Source organism: Sander vitreus, chromosome 7 (genome assembly GCF_031162955.1).
Source record: "Sander vitreus isolate 19-12246 chromosome 7, sanVit1, whole genome shotgun sequence".
Taxonomy (NCBI): Eukaryota; Metazoa; Chordata; class Actinopteri; order Perciformes; family Percidae; genus Sander; species Sander vitreus.
Window position 1 is genome coordinate 7,474,166 of NC_135861.1, and position 17,132 is coordinate 7,491,297.

The 17,132-nt window shown below is 38.0% G+C and overlaps 1 protein-coding gene across 2 annotated transcripts; it reads left to right on the forward strand.

Annotated features, from left to right (window-relative positions):
* Positions 1 to 1,896: 1,896 nt before the first annotated feature.
* On the forward strand, positions 1,897 to 15,524 carry LOC144520578 (protein-glutamine gamma-glutamyltransferase 5-like). 2 transcript variants are annotated; one of them, XM_078254375.1, is made up of 16 exons: positions 1,897 to 2,004; positions 4,679 to 4,873; positions 5,655 to 5,891; positions 5,990 to 6,108; positions 6,210 to 6,338; positions 7,033 to 7,210; positions 8,668 to 8,806; positions 9,178 to 9,302; positions 9,509 to 9,748; positions 9,855 to 9,911; positions 10,302 to 10,358; positions 10,500 to 10,526; positions 11,982 to 12,194; positions 12,405 to 12,565; positions 13,619 to 13,758; positions 15,155 to 15,524. In XM_078254375.1, exons 1-16 carry the CDS (start codon positions 1,977 to 1,979, stop codon positions 15,309 to 15,311), a joined length of 2,202 nt encoding a protein of 733 aa, XP_078110501.1. In that variant the 5' UTR covers positions 1,897 to 1,976; the 3' UTR covers positions 15,312 to 15,524. The 2 variants fall into 2 exon arrangements, with proteins under 2 accessions (XP_078110501.1, XP_078110502.1); XM_078254376.1 differs by having other exon boundaries at positions 9,178 to 9,281.
* Positions 15,525 to 17,132: the final 1,608 nt, after the last annotated feature.

The following is a 17,132-nucleotide window of genomic DNA, read 5'->3' on the forward strand; positions in this document are numbered from 1 at the left end:
TGATTTTAGCAAGAGGGGGGGGGGGTTGCATGTGTGTTGAAAATACAAATAGTTTTGTTGAATTTCATATATTTCAGAAAAAATGGGGTTCAATAGAAAAAATGGTACACTTGTCATTCATTTCCTGGGAGTGACTTTCCACCTATTCCATTACCAAAGAGGTTGTGATAATACTAATAATAAGAGGCAACCCTCACGTTCTTGGAGTGTCGCCTCTTACTATTATAACCTCTTTGCTTTTACTTGGTAAATCCAAGCAAATCATTTGTTGATAAATGTGTCCTTCAGTGGTGAAAAGGAGTGTTTCATTTGTAAATGAGCTTTTTGTCAGTAGCACATTTATATTGAGAGATTTTTTTAATTTTTATTTCCCTTATACAGAATATATTTCCCCGTCTTACCTGTTGTGCTTCTGCAGCCTTTGCGTTGGCTTATGATGCAACAAAAACAATTCAGGAATACATTTATTTGTCAGGCAACCCTCACGTTCTTGGAGTGTCGCCTCTTACTATTATAACCTCTTTGCTTTTACTTGGTAAATCCAAGCAAATCATTTGTTGATAAATGTGTCCTTCAGGGGTGAAAAGGAGTGTTTGCCTTTGGCAACCACATTGATTTTAGCAAGGGGGGGGTACATTTGTTATTAATTTCCTAGCAGTGACTTTACACCTATTTCATTACTGGAATAGGTGTGTGTGTGTGTGTGTGTGTACACTCACCTAAAGGATTACTGGGAACACCATATTTATACCGTGTTTGACCCTATCCTATCCTATCAATATGGTTGCTCAAAGTTGTTTAGATCACTATTTTTTCCCATTCTGACGTTCAGTTTGGAGTTCAGGAGATTGCCTAGACCTGGCTCACACCCCTAAATGCATTGAAGCAGCTGCCATGTGATTGGTTGATTAGATAATTTCATTAACGTGAAATTTAACAGGTGTTCCTAATAATCCTTTAGGTGAGTGTATATATAAGGGCTGTCAAAATAACGTGTTAATTTTGATTAATTAATCTGAGAAAAAATAACGCGTTAAAATAAATAACGCAGATTAATCCATTCCATATTGACCTTTGACCCGGAGCCATTCTAGCCACCATTGGACTGTAAAATGAAGGAGGGAGACAAGAATGTTCTGCCTGGATTATTAATTGGAACATTTACTTGTAAAAATCTTCTTCCTGCCAACCCTGGCTACCGAAATCTGGTGCCACTGATATGTCTGCGCTTCTCTCTGATGCTCTGAAACACAAACACCGCTGCACATGACGCTAGTTAACACTATACTCGACAGCAGCTAACGTTAGCCTACCGCTAGCTAGTAGTTGGATTAAACACAGTTAAAATGCTGACAGCTAACGCTAAACGGTGTAAAGTGTGACTGTGTTTTACTGTAGAGGATTCAACACCGGTATGTAACAATCTGCAGCTGCTGTCGGAGAAACAACACAGACACAACATCTAGTTCAATGAAACTGGTAAACTACAGCCTCGTGGTGCATTTGAAGTTATTGTAAATGTCCTTTTCCCATCTGATGGTTCAACAGCAATTTACTACTGAAATTAGTTATTGCTATTGTTATACATTATTATTAAATCATTTCATTTTTACCATATGGCCTTAGCAATAAACAAGCCGTTCTTTAATGTCACCAACTGTTGTTTAGTACCCTTTTTTTTTCTTTTCTTTTTTTACTTTATTAAAAAGTATCGGTTAAGGCACCGTTAATTATGTATGCGATTAATTTTGATTAATTAATTACAGAGTATGTAATTAATTAAATTACATTTTTTAATCGATTGACAGCCCATATATATAAAGTAATCCAATGGTAGATGGCCACAACGAGAGAGAGAGAGAGAGAGAGAGAGAGAGAGAGAGAGAGAGAGAGAGAGGCGCTTATCAGTGGCAAGGTGGAGCCTGCTTGTCATTCCTTCACTTGCTTCAGTCACCTGTTGTCACACCTTGGACATCATGCAACAGACGACATACACCATGTGGGGTGAGTTCACTCTGCAAATCATGTTTTTAATTAACTTTTAATTAAATTGGCTGTTTGTAACTTTGTTTGTGTAGATTTCAGCAAAACTAAAGTGAGCCCTTTTGGCATTCATTATTATCTTTTTGGTATCTGGAATGAATGGGAAACATGACGTCTATGTACTAGTAAGAATGACGTTGTGGATATCTGACATGACAATTGTAGATAGGAAGAATGTCATTGTGGATATCTGAATTGTTCTTTTTGACTAGGAAGAGTTGAATTATGGATATCTGCAATAAATATCCAGTCTAGCTATTAAATGTTTAAACTGCCAATTCAAATTTTAAAACGATTTTTGATATCTTTTATTTAGTTTTGACCAGTACAATCAAAGTTGTATATATCTTGAAATACAATTTCTACTAGTAAAAATGTTATTGTGGAGTTCTTTAATTACCATTTGTAGTAGTGACAATACAATTTTATCCAGTAGAAATGCTATTATGGATATCTCAAATGTAATTACAGATGGGAATGTGGTTTTATTAAATGTTAAAACTGCTTGCCATACCTGCACACATAGACATCAAAAGGGGCTTGAGCACCTGTCCTTTTTCTTCCTCGAGAGAAAGTGCCTTTTTTATTTTATTTTTTTATTTTTTAATCAATAAATATAGCCTACATATTCCGGTTTGCACACAGCTTCCTGTCAAACAAATACATTTCTTGAATTAAAAAATCTAAATATCAGATCGGGAGATTAGACTTTGTCGATCTCTCTCTCTCTCTCTCTCTCTCTCTCTCTCTCTCTCTCTCTCTCTCTCTCTCTCTCCGCGATGAGTCTCCTCGCGCCACACACACACACACACATACACAGAGAGAGAGAGAGGCAGACAGGCAGGCAGACAGCAGTCTCTCTTCCAGCTCTACCCCAGAACATTTTTCTTGGTTTGTGTGGAGGTGAGTGGTGATGAACAAAAGGCTGAGCAGCCAGTGCCTCGAGTTTACAGCTAATTAGCCTAAAGACAAAACAAATAGTTAACTTCTGTCTTGCTAACATGCATGAGCTACTTGCTTATGTAATAATAAGTTAGCTAAGGTTTGGCTGAGGATTCATTTGTCAAGGCACTGCAGGTGAACAGGATAAACAAAATAACTAAAACGTATCACCACAGAACTGACCCCCCTTAAATGTTAGGTGTAAATATGTAGATTAATTTAGAATAAATCTACAGATGCAGCCTAAAACAAATACCATCTAAATGTGTATTTTGGAAGTTTTATATCCATTAGAGTAAAAGAAGACATGGAAGCAAAATAGACCAAAATCTCTAAATTGACCACAACATGTAAAAAGTGTCCTGCATTAAACAGTAACTTCATCACTATGATCGTAGGCTCCTCATCTAATAATAACAGTGTTTTAAAACACTAAAATATTTCAAATTATTTATTGCCATTTGCAAAATAAACAAAACTATTTCCCTCTCCTGGGTGCAGTCACTTATTCTAAATATATACTTGAAACTATAGCTTTCCCACTGCCATCACTCTCCTGAACTGCTGATAAGTGGGGTCATCCCCACTTTGGCCATTCACCTACACATTACATACTTTATCATTCCAATATGCATCTTGCACACACTACATTTGCACTATTACTTTGCACTTTATATCCCACTCCATGTGTACTTGTATTGATATTATGTCTTATTTGTATAGTTGTATTTTTTGTATATTGTGTTGATATGTGCCTATATGTATATTGTTGTCTCTATTGTACAGTATGTGTCTATATGGCCAATAAAACTGATTCTGATTATTATATTTCTTTTTAAATTTTTGGTACCATGGTTGTAAAGTTTTTTAAAGGTTAGGGAATGTAAAAAAGCAACGTTAGGGAAACGTTCCCTAAAGGTTACCGCAACCAAAACCAGAACATTCTGGGAACCATAAATTGTTAGCTGGATAGTAGCATAGAAAACATGCACATCGTGGCAGTTTCCTTTGCTGTTTGTGATTAACCTGAAGTATCTGTGTGAACTGATTATTTTGTTGAGTATTTATTAAATATATTAAACAATTGCGAAAGGGAAATAAGATAAATTGGTAAGGTAGTCAGAGTTGTGTTAATATATTTAATGTTTTGTTTACATTTCAAATAAATAATTATTCATGAACTCTTAGGCCTTTTTTTTTTTAGATTGATGATCAGCTGGACACAAGGCCTAGCCCAGTAGTAGTTAGTAGACCAACCTGCTAGCTCACATTACGGGTTTTCCCAGTCACCAAAACAGTCAGTGGAAAGAATGTTAACAACGGTTCGCTAGAGTTCAGCAAAATGAACGCTGTATTTTGGCAAACTTCCCGCTACTTTAACATTGATGTTACCGATAGACTGGGGGCATTTGTTGCAACAGGGACTATGACATCCTTGAACTTCCTCTAAATATCTTTTTATATTGTTTTATGGCTATGTTGTAGGCAAGCCTATAAGGAGAGTAATGGATGGATACATTTTGTGGAGGTGCACATCAGTCTAGCCTACTCTTTGTTGTAGTGATAATTAAATGGGGCACGTCCACTTTTTCTGATGCACACCTGCAGTTTGTTTGTCTGTCATTGAACTGATTGTTGTTTCTACACTCTTCAGATGAATGTGGTTTTTATAACACGTCATCTGTTTTTCCAGGCACTCACTATAGCCACTGCCAACTGAAGTTAGTCGACTTTAAGGCTAATGAAAACCACATTTCCCATGAGACACAGGGGCTCAGCAAAGAGCACCTGGTGGTGCGACGAGGGAAACCTTTCAAACTGACTCTGCTGTTTCGCAGCCGGTCATTGGACCCTTGCTCAGAGAAGCTGGTGCTGGATGTTTCGATAGGTATCAAAGATTTTTTTTTAATCTTACAAATGAAAACACAGTGAGGCACTCTTAAGACAACTGATGTTAAGTTTCATGTGTCACATGGACAAGTCAGAGAACCACATAATTGAAGCCCTAGTCAGCCCTCTGAAAAGCTGCTATAGATACACTTCTAGGTTAAGACGGCATTGGTGTAATAGCCTGTATATCCTATAGGCTAATATTACATTTTTTATGTATTCTTCTATCTCATTTTTTATACTATTTATACTGTATGATGTGTTATATGGACTTTTGTCTGGAATAAAGTTTATTATTATTATTATTACATTCATAGGCAATACAAAGCATGCTTGCTCAATCCAATACACACAAGGTGTTGTTGCTACAGCCTTACTTGGTCTGGTATGACCCAGTAGCTTAGTGGCAAAACTTTACCTTACATGCCATTAGGCTTAAAGTGAAACTATGTAATTTTTGCTTAAACTCACCGGCCACTGTGGCCAAAATTGACTATTATGTTATAAAGGTAAATGCTAAAACAGTGTAGCAATAGCAGTTAGAGTCAGTCATTCATCAAGTCAGCTGTCTCTGTAATGTCTATGATGCATTAGCCACCATAAGCTGCTGGTCATACCCAGTGACTGTAAAAAGAAGGTCATACCACACCAAGTAAGGCTGTATAGCAATGTATTGAATTTGGAATTGTTTCTCATGAATTCAACTGTTATTATGTTATTACTTCATTAAGTATCATCTAACTTTAAGTAAACTGCAAGTGTTTTCTTTCACCATACAGGCCATCTGTCAGAGAGCTTCCCAGTTAAGTTCTCTGACGAGCGATCCGACCCAAAAAGCTGGTCAGCCAAAGTCTACCCAGGCGACATACAGCCTCAGTCAGTCACCATCCACATCTGCTCCCCTGTTCAATCCGCAGTGGCTCTGTATAACCTTATGGTCCACATAGAGACCATACAGAACAGAAGTAGCTATGCAGTGGGAACATTTGTGCTGCTCTGCAACCCTTGGCTAAAAGGTGGGTCCATGTAGTAACACTCCTTCCTGTTGTTGTCTACAGTTTTTGCTCTTAACTTGTTGTAGAAGTCATTCCACACCACTGCTTTTGCCTTTCAGATGATCCAGTGTACATGCCACTGGATGCCCAAATAAAAGAGTATGTCAAGAGTGATTACGGGCTGGTTTTTATGGGCACCCATCTAAACGTTCGACAGCGGCCCTGGTCCTTTGGTCAGGTATGTGACGCTCAGCTGTCGTGAATGGATCATGTGTAATCACAGCATTATTTGCAGATAGGAATACAGCACAGCTAAATTTGTTGTTTCCATGTGTGCAGTATGAGCCTGGGGTCTTAGAGGCATGTCTGGCGCTCCTACAGGTCAGCCCACAGCACCTCAAGAACAAAGACAATGACTACAGTCTACGAGCAGACCCTGTTTACCTCAGTAGGGTGATCTGTGCTATGGTAAGATACAACACTCACAAACACTGTGCGTGCGATGAATATGTAAAAACATGCACATGCATTCCCACTCATGCCACATCCTTCCAGATCTTGTATATTTAAAAACTTTAGAAATACTTTTTCGAGTTGTGAAAAAAATGGCCTTCCTGTCTGTATTCATTTTTTATTTTTTTATTAAGAGAAGGTCATAATTTTAGACGATCATCGATCTTTGAAACTGGTAAAGTGAGGACTAATGTCAAATTTAGATTACTTTCAGTTTTGGGGGTTACATTATGGAATGAACTTAATGATGAGTTGAGAGTGTGTACATCTCTGTTGAGTTTCAAAAAAGCTTTAAAATCTAAAATAATGAAGGGTTATGAAGTAATTTGATTAAAATGTAAAACTACTTTAATTTAATATTATTATTGTACTCAAGTATTTAGTTTAATTTAGCTTTGTTGGATTTCTGGGTGATTATAGGATAGACAAAAAAAAAAAAAAAAGCCTTGGCTTCAGCCTATTCCTTTTTCGGTTAGCTACGGTGGCAAATAATTGTTTTTTTCATGTGTGTTAACCGAGATAAAATGATTCATCATCATCATCCTTTACTAATATCAATTACATGGCTGGGATTTATTGAAGAGCAATTGTCTGTGCAGATTCACAATGAAGAAAAAAAAGGTCAGTAATGTGTCTCCTGCTGTCCAAGGTAAACTGTAATGATGACCTGGGTATCTTGGAGGGGAAGTGGCAGGGCAGCTACAAAGATGGTATCGTGCCTACAGAGTGGAGTGGCAGCGCCGACATCCTTCACCAATGGGTCTCGTCCAACTACAGCCCCGTGCGCTATGGACAGTGTTGGGTCTTTGCAGCTGTCCTCTGCACAGGTACTTTGAACAATTAGGACCCACGAGTGTATTTATGCTAAAACCATGACATTCAAGTGTTACTGAGCTATCTCCAACACCGAGCAGTTGTACTACATCTCATTGAATTGGAATTGGAGTCAAAAAGTTATCAAAGGTTTCCGTTTCTTACAATGTTGCTGATAAGATAAGCTAAACTCACCTAAACATGTTTTAAACTAGAAGATTGATACTTGCAATGGTCTGTTATTTATCAGTTTCATCTCATTTTTTAATAATCGCTCATTCTTCCAGAAATCAATTTTTTTTCACAACTTTATTGACAAAATACATCCTAATATACAACATTTCAGACACAGACTCAAAATAATTATCCAGAGAAACAATAATATGACTTTAAATTAATAAAAATAACAAAGTATGGAGAGGAGGATGATTAAACAATACTATAAAATTACAATTTTCAACAAAACTAAATACATACATACAATATGTAATGAATGCCGATGATTCCATAGAGGGCATGAAGGGTCACTGAAGTGGAGTATGGAAAATATGTGAATCATCTGCTATGGTCCTCACAGTCACCAAATGTCAATCTAATTGAACACCTAAAGGAGACAAATGAGAATATGTAATATAGTTTGGAAGATAGATTTTCACCTTCACCCCCCCTAATAATTACAGTGGCAATTACCTGCTGATTTTCTGTGAACTGGCTGGTCATCCGGTAATTTAAATTATGTTAACTCTTTCTCTTTACTCTTTCTTGTGGGATGCATAGTGATATTGCTTGCTCAATTTGAACTGTGTTATTAAAGCATATATATTTTTTTCCATTAAAGGGACGGATGGTTTACTTCAATTATAGACAAATCTATTTTCTCACTCACCTCAGATAAACCTTGATGTAAACAGTTTTACAGAGAAAATGTGTTTTTATTGTTATTATTTTGGATGAACTGACCTTTATTATATCATCATAATCATAATCATCATCATCATCATCATCATCATCATCTTTAATGTGACTAAACAATCAACCTGTTAAATGCAAAGATGGAATCAGTTTTTAAAACTCAAGCCTTGGCCCACTTCCTCACACTCACAAAAATTTTCACAAATGAATCTAGTCTGGCAGCTGCAATCAATCAGGCTTTTTAACTTGGAGGCAGCCTTCCTCAATTGGCTGGTCAGCATGCCACACCAATCAGCTTTCTCCTCCAGGAACTGGGCGGGACTTCCTTTGACCATCCAATCTGCAGCACGGGATGGCACAGCCTGCTTTGCATCTCACAAATCACTCAAATAAACACACACATTGAACACACACGAGGATGCCGACCCATAACAATCATCATCACTTCATTTTTTTTTTTTTACTAAACAGACTTAACATTTCAGGCCTTAATTTGTCAGTACAAATGATTTCAGAATCTTGGTTCGTTTAGTGCTTACGACTGACTTTTTTTCCCCAGTGATGAGAGTGCTGGGAATTCCCTCCAGGGTGGTGACAGTTTTTAATGCAGCCCATGATGGAGATGGCAACCTAAACATTGATGAATATTACTCCAGCACAGGAGAAAAGCTCAACCTCAACAATAACGACAGCATTTGGTTGGTGTTTCTTGCTGTTAAACTACAAAGATAACAGTTGGTCTTTTACTTGTTTAGCCATCAGGACGATTTGACAATTTACATTCAAACTGAATTTTTTAAGAGGCACTGTATTGAATTTTGTTAAAATTATAATTCAGTATATTGGTGTCTGTTTTAACATTTGCCTAATGACTGTTTTATATGAACATATAAATCCAGAGAAGTGGGGCCTACATTATCGATATCAACACCTTAGTCACCTTAGTGCATTTGCCTGTGATCATGTATAATATTCCTCTGTGCATGCATGTCCATGTTTATTGGTTTATGCATACTCATTTGTTGAGAGTGTTTGTGCATCCATACAGTACCTGTGTGTCCTCTTGCAGGAACTTCCATGTATGGGTGGAGTGCTGGATGAGGAGACCAGACCTCGGTGCAGGGTTTGATGGCTGGCAGGTAGTGGACCCGACCCCCCAGGAGAGAAGTGCAGGTGGGGCCCTGCCCCAAGTGGGTTTGTTTGCATAGCTGTCATTTGGATTTTAATTTTTCAATTTAACGTTTTCAAATTTGGACAGGAATATTGAGCTTGTTCGAAGCTTAATGTGAGAGCTTCCTTCTTGAGTAAATGTCACAGGAATTGGAACATAATGGATAATGTGATTTATTTTCGAAGGATAACTAATTAGTATGCAACAATAAACACATATTTCTCTGCAGGGATATTCTGCTGTGGCCCCTGCCCAGTAGCTGCCATCCAGCAACGTTGCCTCCGCGCCCCTTATGACACCTCGTTCGTCTATGCCTCTGTTGACGCTGACGTCATACGGATGATTGTGCGCAATGGACTGGTGGTGGAGAGGATGGTGGACACTGAGTGCGTGGGACAGCTGATCTGCACAAAGAGAATTGGCTCAGACAGTCCAGAGAATCTGACGCTCACTTATAAGAGCAAGAACAGTAAGAATCAGCATTATGCAAATGCACAATGTAGAGACAGTAGAAGTAGGGTGTTTTCTGTCTTTGCTCTCCACATGTGTGATAAAGTTTTTCTTTCCCTTTTTAGGGGGACAACCAAAAGCCATTCAAAGACACTCAGCGAGCAGTGATCATCAGCGGTTGTGTAATAAAGCATCTTCACCCTTCTTTCCACATGCAAACATACATACATCTGTGCACACAAATACTTTAAAATGGACGTTATTTTGAAACTTAAATGTCCCCTGTGGAGTTTTTGACCTCTAGTATGGAGCCATTTTTATACAAGTGGGCTTTTCTGTTTGCCTTGTGCAAACATGCCAAAATGCCAATCTACAGGTGGCGGTAATGTCCCAAGACTGGGAAGATAAAAACTAAAGTCAATGTGGGAACATTTTGATGCAAATTATCACTGGGGGTTTCTGTTAGCCAGAAAAGCCATTGCTTTATTTTCTGTTTGCTTCTTATGGTCTGGTGAGAGCATACATTTGATACCGTTGCTTTTTTCATAACAAGATCTCTCTCACTTTTACAGCTGAGGTCACTTGTGTAGGTTCTTCATTGCAGTCCACTCCATTGGTAAATGGAACAGGTACACTTTTTAATACTACTACTCATTCTATCACAGAACATATGTCACTCAGCTACATACGTTCCTATTTGGCCTTCATTTTCACTATGCAACTGTGTATATTTAGTTGTTTGACAAAATCCCTCTTTTACACTTTTACAGCCAGGTGCCAAGTGGTTGGTGAAGCACGTAAGATTTTATTCTACTCATACTGTCGCAGGGTATATTTAGATGTTTGCTACTGACAACACTGTCTGAGGCCCCGTTCAGACCTGGTTTTAAAATCTGTCCTCCGATCCGATCCCAATTCGGATCACACTACTGTAATACTACTGTGCAACATAACCATGTGGTAATAAGAAACCCTGATGCTATAACACAACTTGTGCACTTATGGTTAGCTCCTATTTATATAAGTTTAGCTCTTATTCATTTATAAATCTTATATAAATTTATATATTTTATTACTTAACTTTTACTTACATTTTTAGCTTATTTTATTTTTAGATTATTATCTTATGTTGTTATTTTATAGTATTCTAGATAGACTTACAGATTTATTTATATCTTTTTAAATTGTTCCGTACTACCGAACATGCATTTTATCACTTTTTAGCGCACCCTTGGGCTGTCACAAAGTAATCTCGTTGTGCTACACAATGACAATAAAGTGTTTGAAGTGGACAGCTCTAAGTATAGATGTGAATGTACACAGGACGCTTTGAGCACACTAACGTTACCCATTAATAACAGACTGCCTTTATTGCAGTAATTGTTGTATTTTTATAGACATTTCTATCTATATTTCTTTCTATCTATACTAGGCCTATACATAAGTCAATTGTTTTAATTGTTTGTAATTAAGGAGAGGTGTGTGTGTGTACATGCCACCCCAATGGCTTTGCTAGCAGCTCTGTAGCCCAGTTTTCACCTGTTGTTGAAATCAGATCTGAGTGATCTGATCACAAGTGGACAGCTCGAAGTATAGGTGGGAATGCAACCTTCTTGTGTACAAGTATGTGTCCTGAGCCACATTAAGGACCACCTACTCAACTGTGAGCAGAACTACGTAGCCTAATCATTCACTGGCTTAGTCCACCACAACTGAGCTATAGGTAGCTCTGTGTTTTTTCGCCCTCTTTGTACGTTTAAACATTAGTATTTTGAAAGTACTTCTTGTGTCACAGAAACCACTGAGAGTGAATCTTGTGTTTTGGATGTTTGTTAGTCGGAGGGTCAATTCCCACTGGCACCATTTCTACTTAAAAAGATATGCTAACATGTAGTGTATGTATGAAATATGCCTATTAGCAGTAATATTAGTGTGCGCAAATAAGGACCTTTGGATTAAAGCATTTTCATCATTTTTCTTTTTTCCTCACCTGTAATTGAGGCAGCCGATCCCACTAAAGGCATGTTTACATACTTTGGCCATATAGTGTTTGAATGAACACAAAAAGCACCGTGTTCAAGGACTAAAACTGACATGTAAACATGCCAGTTTGCACCAATAGCAGTAGTTAATTGTTGCACATGTAACAAAAGCAAGCTTATCCTTTTCCAATCTTTGTCTTTTCTTCATCGGTTTATCCGGTAGCTATTTGAAACAACTTGTACGCATCTCTCCCCTTAATCTCCACGCAGGAGGAATGTCACCCGGTTTGGAGGTATCCCTAAGGATAGATGGGGTGCCGTCAGTGGGGAAGAGCATCGCCATGTGTGTGACGGTCAAAAACCAGTCAAGCAGGCCCAGGGTCCTGTTGGAACACCTCAACGCTCAGCTTAAGGAGTACAACAGCAACCCACAGGAGAGCTTCTGGAACACAAGCAATGAAGTGCACATACAGCCGGGTGAAGGTGAGGAGAGGACAGTATAAATGTGTACAGTCTCTGGCATGATTGTTGGATTACCTTATTCAATAGTATTTCATTTTAGTACACATTGGCTTGGTCACAATTATATTACTGAAACCTCTACTGAAACATTAAACAAACACGAGAGATTGTTTGCAGCTTCTATTGTTTCCCCTCATGTTCATTTGTCCACATCCTTTACATTCTCTGCAGTTCTGTTGCTCCAACACACCATCCTCCCCTCTGAGTACGAGTCGGTCCTGGCAGCGGATGACATTGTGAACATGGCAGTGGTGATAAAGGACGTGAGGACCAAAGAAAGAGCCCTGGCGATGCAGGAGTTCAACTTAAGATCCCTAAACATAACCATAGAGGTACAGCAGTATCCAGCCTATCTTTTCTTCAGCTCCCAAAAAAACGATGTAGCCTTTTCTTCCTTTCTCTTTCTTCTTTATCGTCATTGTTCACTTTGATCTTCTGTCTCATGTCAGTCGTACATGACAAGACAACATCATTTTAACAAAGAGCAGAGACAGAAATTCATGTCATTCACATCCCCCCTCTCTTTAGTTTGTCGACCTAAAACTTTTCACACTCACTTAATCATATCACGATGTTTAAATGACTTCATTTAAGATGCACAGAATTTGTCATATACAACGTTTAGTCAATTTACTTACCCCCCTCACACTAAATCTTACAGTCGAGGAGGTCTCAATAACCATTGTACTGTGTAAAAAAAAAATGTTTGGTTTGTGTTCTAAAGAACATCACTGATCTCTATCAAATTCTAATCATAATAATTAGCCATGATAATCATTTCTGCGTCTTACACACATTTGCATGGAATGAACAGTAAAGCACTTATCTGGCTGCTCTGTTCACTGCAGTCAGTTGAGTTTCCTCTCATCCAAAACAATAGGTTTTCTATTAGAGCTGCAAAGATTAATCGATTGGTTGTCAACTCTTAAATTAATCGGCAACTATTTTGATAATCGATAAGTCGGTTTGAGTAAAATTCTTTGATTCCAGCTTCTTAAATGTGAATATTTTCTAGTTTCTTCTCTCCTCTGTGACAGTAAACTGAATATCTTTGAGTTGTGGACAAAACAAGACATTTGAGGACGTCATCTTGGGCTTTTGGGAAACACTGATCCACATTTTTCACCATTTTTTTGACATTTTAGAGACCAAACAACTAATCGATTAATCGAGAAAAAAATCAACAGATTAATCGACTATGAAAATAATCGTTAGTTGCAGCCCTATTTTGTATCATACCTACCTACATACATTTTAAACTCTATTGAAAACCAATCAACCCAACGTGGACTAAATTGTTAGTGTTGAGCACCAGAGCTCATAATCAACTAAATAGAGGATTTTGTTTTCTAGCGTCTCATCATGTAACTGTGGCTTTTCCCCAGATCAAAGGAGGGGACAGCATCCTGATAAAGACGGAGCACAAAGCCCAGGTGTCCTTCATCAACAAACTTTCCAAAACTCTGAATGGAGTTGTGCTGACTGTAGAGGGATCTGGCTTGTTACAGGGCAAACAGGAAGCCAGGTAAGCCTATTTACAGTTGGACCTTAAGATATACTACAATGATAATAATAATAATAATAATAATAATAATCATTCTCAATTGATACTCTGGGTTATTCATGGCTCCATAGGACAACGGAAGTGTTGTTGGTAAAAACATTAACAACAAAAAGACACAATAGGTTTACCTGTGTAACCATTCCAGTTGACATGACATTCCAAGTTTCTGAGTAATGCGGTTTGGGAATGCTGTCAGGAATGTCGTTACATCGAATGCGGTTGTGTTACTCTGTGGGGTAGAGAAACCCAGCCAGCAGGAAACGTTCTCATGACATTGGCTAACGTTACTCCCACACTACTCCCACACTCCTTTGTGATGTTAAGACTTAATCTCCTGTTTCCTTCCTTTACCTCCATTATGGCTATAACCGGACAACCTTTGTCAATGGAATTTTACAAAAAGTTCATAATTATCTTTTCCTGGTTTGGTCTTATTTCTTTCTCATTTGCGTCCCCTGGAGCCATGGTGGCGTTTTATTGGCACAGACAATGAAGAACAAGTTTCACCCAAGAGAGGACTAAGCTTGCTAATTAGGAGAAAAGATTCAGCAGAAAAATCTAGTTACTGTAAGAGGTAGCCTAATACATCACCATGCTAAGTACTGGAACAATAAAACTGCTTTTTGGCTTGAAAAGGGGCAGAACTTTAGTTCTGGGAGCTAGACAAATATCTGTATTTGGCAAAGGATTTGTAAAATAATTGGTGATATTAATCAACGCTCCTCACACACACACACACACACACACACACACACACACACACACACACACACACACACACACACACACACACACACACACACACACACACACACTCACGTTTGTTTCACTATCTTTGTGGGGACCTGTCATTGACATAATGCATTCCCTAACCCCTTACCCTAACCTTAACCATCACAACTAAATGCCTAACCTTAACCCTTACCCTCTCCCTAACCAGAACCTCATTCTAACCCTAATCCTAAAACCAAGTCTTAACCCTCAAACAGACCTTTAACCTTGTGGGGTCCAGCATTTTGGGCCCCACAAGGCTGTGCAGACCCCACAAGTATACTGTATTCCCTGGTTTTTGGACCCCACGAATATGGTAAAACAAGCACACACACACACACACACACACACACACACACACACACACACACACACACACAATATATTATGATTGTGTAGTTTGTGCTGTGAAACATCAAATATCTTGCCAATTGTCCCTTTTATTCATTGTCCAATAGTATTACAGACTCTTGTGCCATCAATGGAATTCCAGACTGTTTCAGGGCTGCTCTGGAAATATCCTGCGTGGGTCTTTGTGAGAGCTGAAATAAGGAAAGATGATGTGTTTTTCTTCTCTCTTTCCCAGAATGATTTCCCTGCAGCCAGACGAGAAGATAGAGAAGACGGTGTCCATCATGGCAACTTCACCTGGCACTAAACTGCTGATGGCCACTTTATCACACAGCAACAGCGCCAACATGGTTTCCAGGAGCTTCCACAAAGTCTCTGTCATTACTGCCTGACACTGAAGAGTCTGTCATCCCAAGAAGTTTTAGCAACAAGAAGTTTCTTTGCACTGAGACATGCAGGAAATAAGCGTTTTCATTCTTTCAATATTGTATTTTGATATTTATTTTTAAGAACACATCTCCGATGATACATTACATTAAAAGAATGTACTGTATATACTTTGTAAAATCATACAATATTCCTGTATTTTACCATACATCCTTTTTTTTTTTAAACAGATTTAATAAAATATTATACTTATACTTGCTGCATATTATACTATATACAAAACATGATACATCTCTGTTAGATGAGGTTGAAAAGCGCTGGAAAAGATAGTAAGTGGTAAATTTTTTTTTCAAGCTACTATTTCCAAGGTCAAGAACTTTTACACACGAAACTAAATGTCTCTTATCTGGTTGGTTGTAACCACAGCTATGGGCGGGACTAGAGAAGGTTATCTGACAAATAGCCAATTTGGGCTCAATGTATTGACAGCTGTGACCTTAAGTTACAATAGTCAAGCCAGAGTTGAGCCAGAGAGCACATATATGCTGGGTTTACTTCCTGATATGAGTCGCTTCAAAAACCTTCAATCCTACATTTGACCATAATGTAACACCATAGCATCTTTTGTTGGACCCTTCATGCCTATTAAATTACTGGTCTTTCAAACTCTGTGCCCTCAGTTTTCAGACTTTCTTTTCGAAATTTGTATTCTCCAAGTCATTGATGTCAATTGAGTATTTTTTTTCTAAAAAAAAACATGCACAGGCATTGTTTCACAGGCTCCACAGAATTTGTAAATTGACTTTAACGTGTACAATTTGTGAATCGCCCCTTTATAGCTCAGGATGGACTGTCCTAGATTGCTGTAACTCAATTACGCTACTAGGTGGCAGCATTGGAGTGTCTGTTATCTCTCTGAAATTCCCTCTGGCTGTCTCACTGTTGAGACCAAGAAAATGATTCTGTTTTAATATGTCAATGTTTCTGCTGTGGTTCTTTTCATCACTTTTTATTTGGCACTGCCTGGGTTCTGTGATCGTAATATGGATATAAGACTAGACTTGTTTAGTCTCAGGCTCAATTTAAACAAAAGTTAAGCATTTTCTCTCATGCAGTGTGAACTAAATGTACATATAGTCCTTTTGGCCCTTTTTTTTAAACTCCGTAATTGCTGTCAGAGAAGCGGGGACAAAGTGCAACCTCAAAAAGTTGCTGTATGCATTGTTGATGTCAAGACACCGGTCTTGTAATTTGTCAAATGAACACAATGTTTACTTGCCATTAAAAAAATGTAGACACAAGTAAGGATGTAAACGTTAGAAGTGGACAGAAAAACTTCAACAGCCCAAGATGCAAAATCATGCAGGAATTTAGTGGGATCACTTAGCTTTTGTCATGAACAAAATACATATGTTTTTATTCATTTCAAGTTAATTCAACTTCAAATTATTAACATAAGTTATACATTATATAAATTATATATAAACATAAGTTCTTCTGACTTGAAGTCTTTTAACTTGAAATGATGAGATGAATTAATCAGTAAACTAAATTAGGAAGAAACATGATCAGCATATTAGCATTGTTTGAGAGTTAAACTCTCCAGAGACCCCTTTTGTTTTGTAGTTTAAAGCAAACGCATATAGAATGGGAACTTGATGTTTCTTTAACACATATTAAGATAAGTTATAGTTGTTTCTTTTGGGGGTCATGACGGAAATGTGTGAGAGAGAGAGAGAGAGAGGAGGCTGCCTTTCTCGCTTTTCACTAGCCTCTGTTCCCAAAAAGTTTTGTGTAGAATAGATCTTTATCGTCATTGTTTTCAA

Coding starts and splice junctions, on each gene's coding strand:
- LOC144520578 (XM_078254375.1), top strand. CDS start 1,977: ATGCAACAGACGACATACACCATGTGGG. Junction 2,005..4,678: donor GACGACATACACCATGTGGG/GTGAGTTCACTC, acceptor CTGTTTTTCCAG/GCACTCACTATAGCCACTGC. Junction 9,749..9,854: donor CACTTATAAGAGCAAGAACA/GTAAGAATCAGC, acceptor TTCCCTTTTTAG/GGGGACAACCAAAAGCCATT.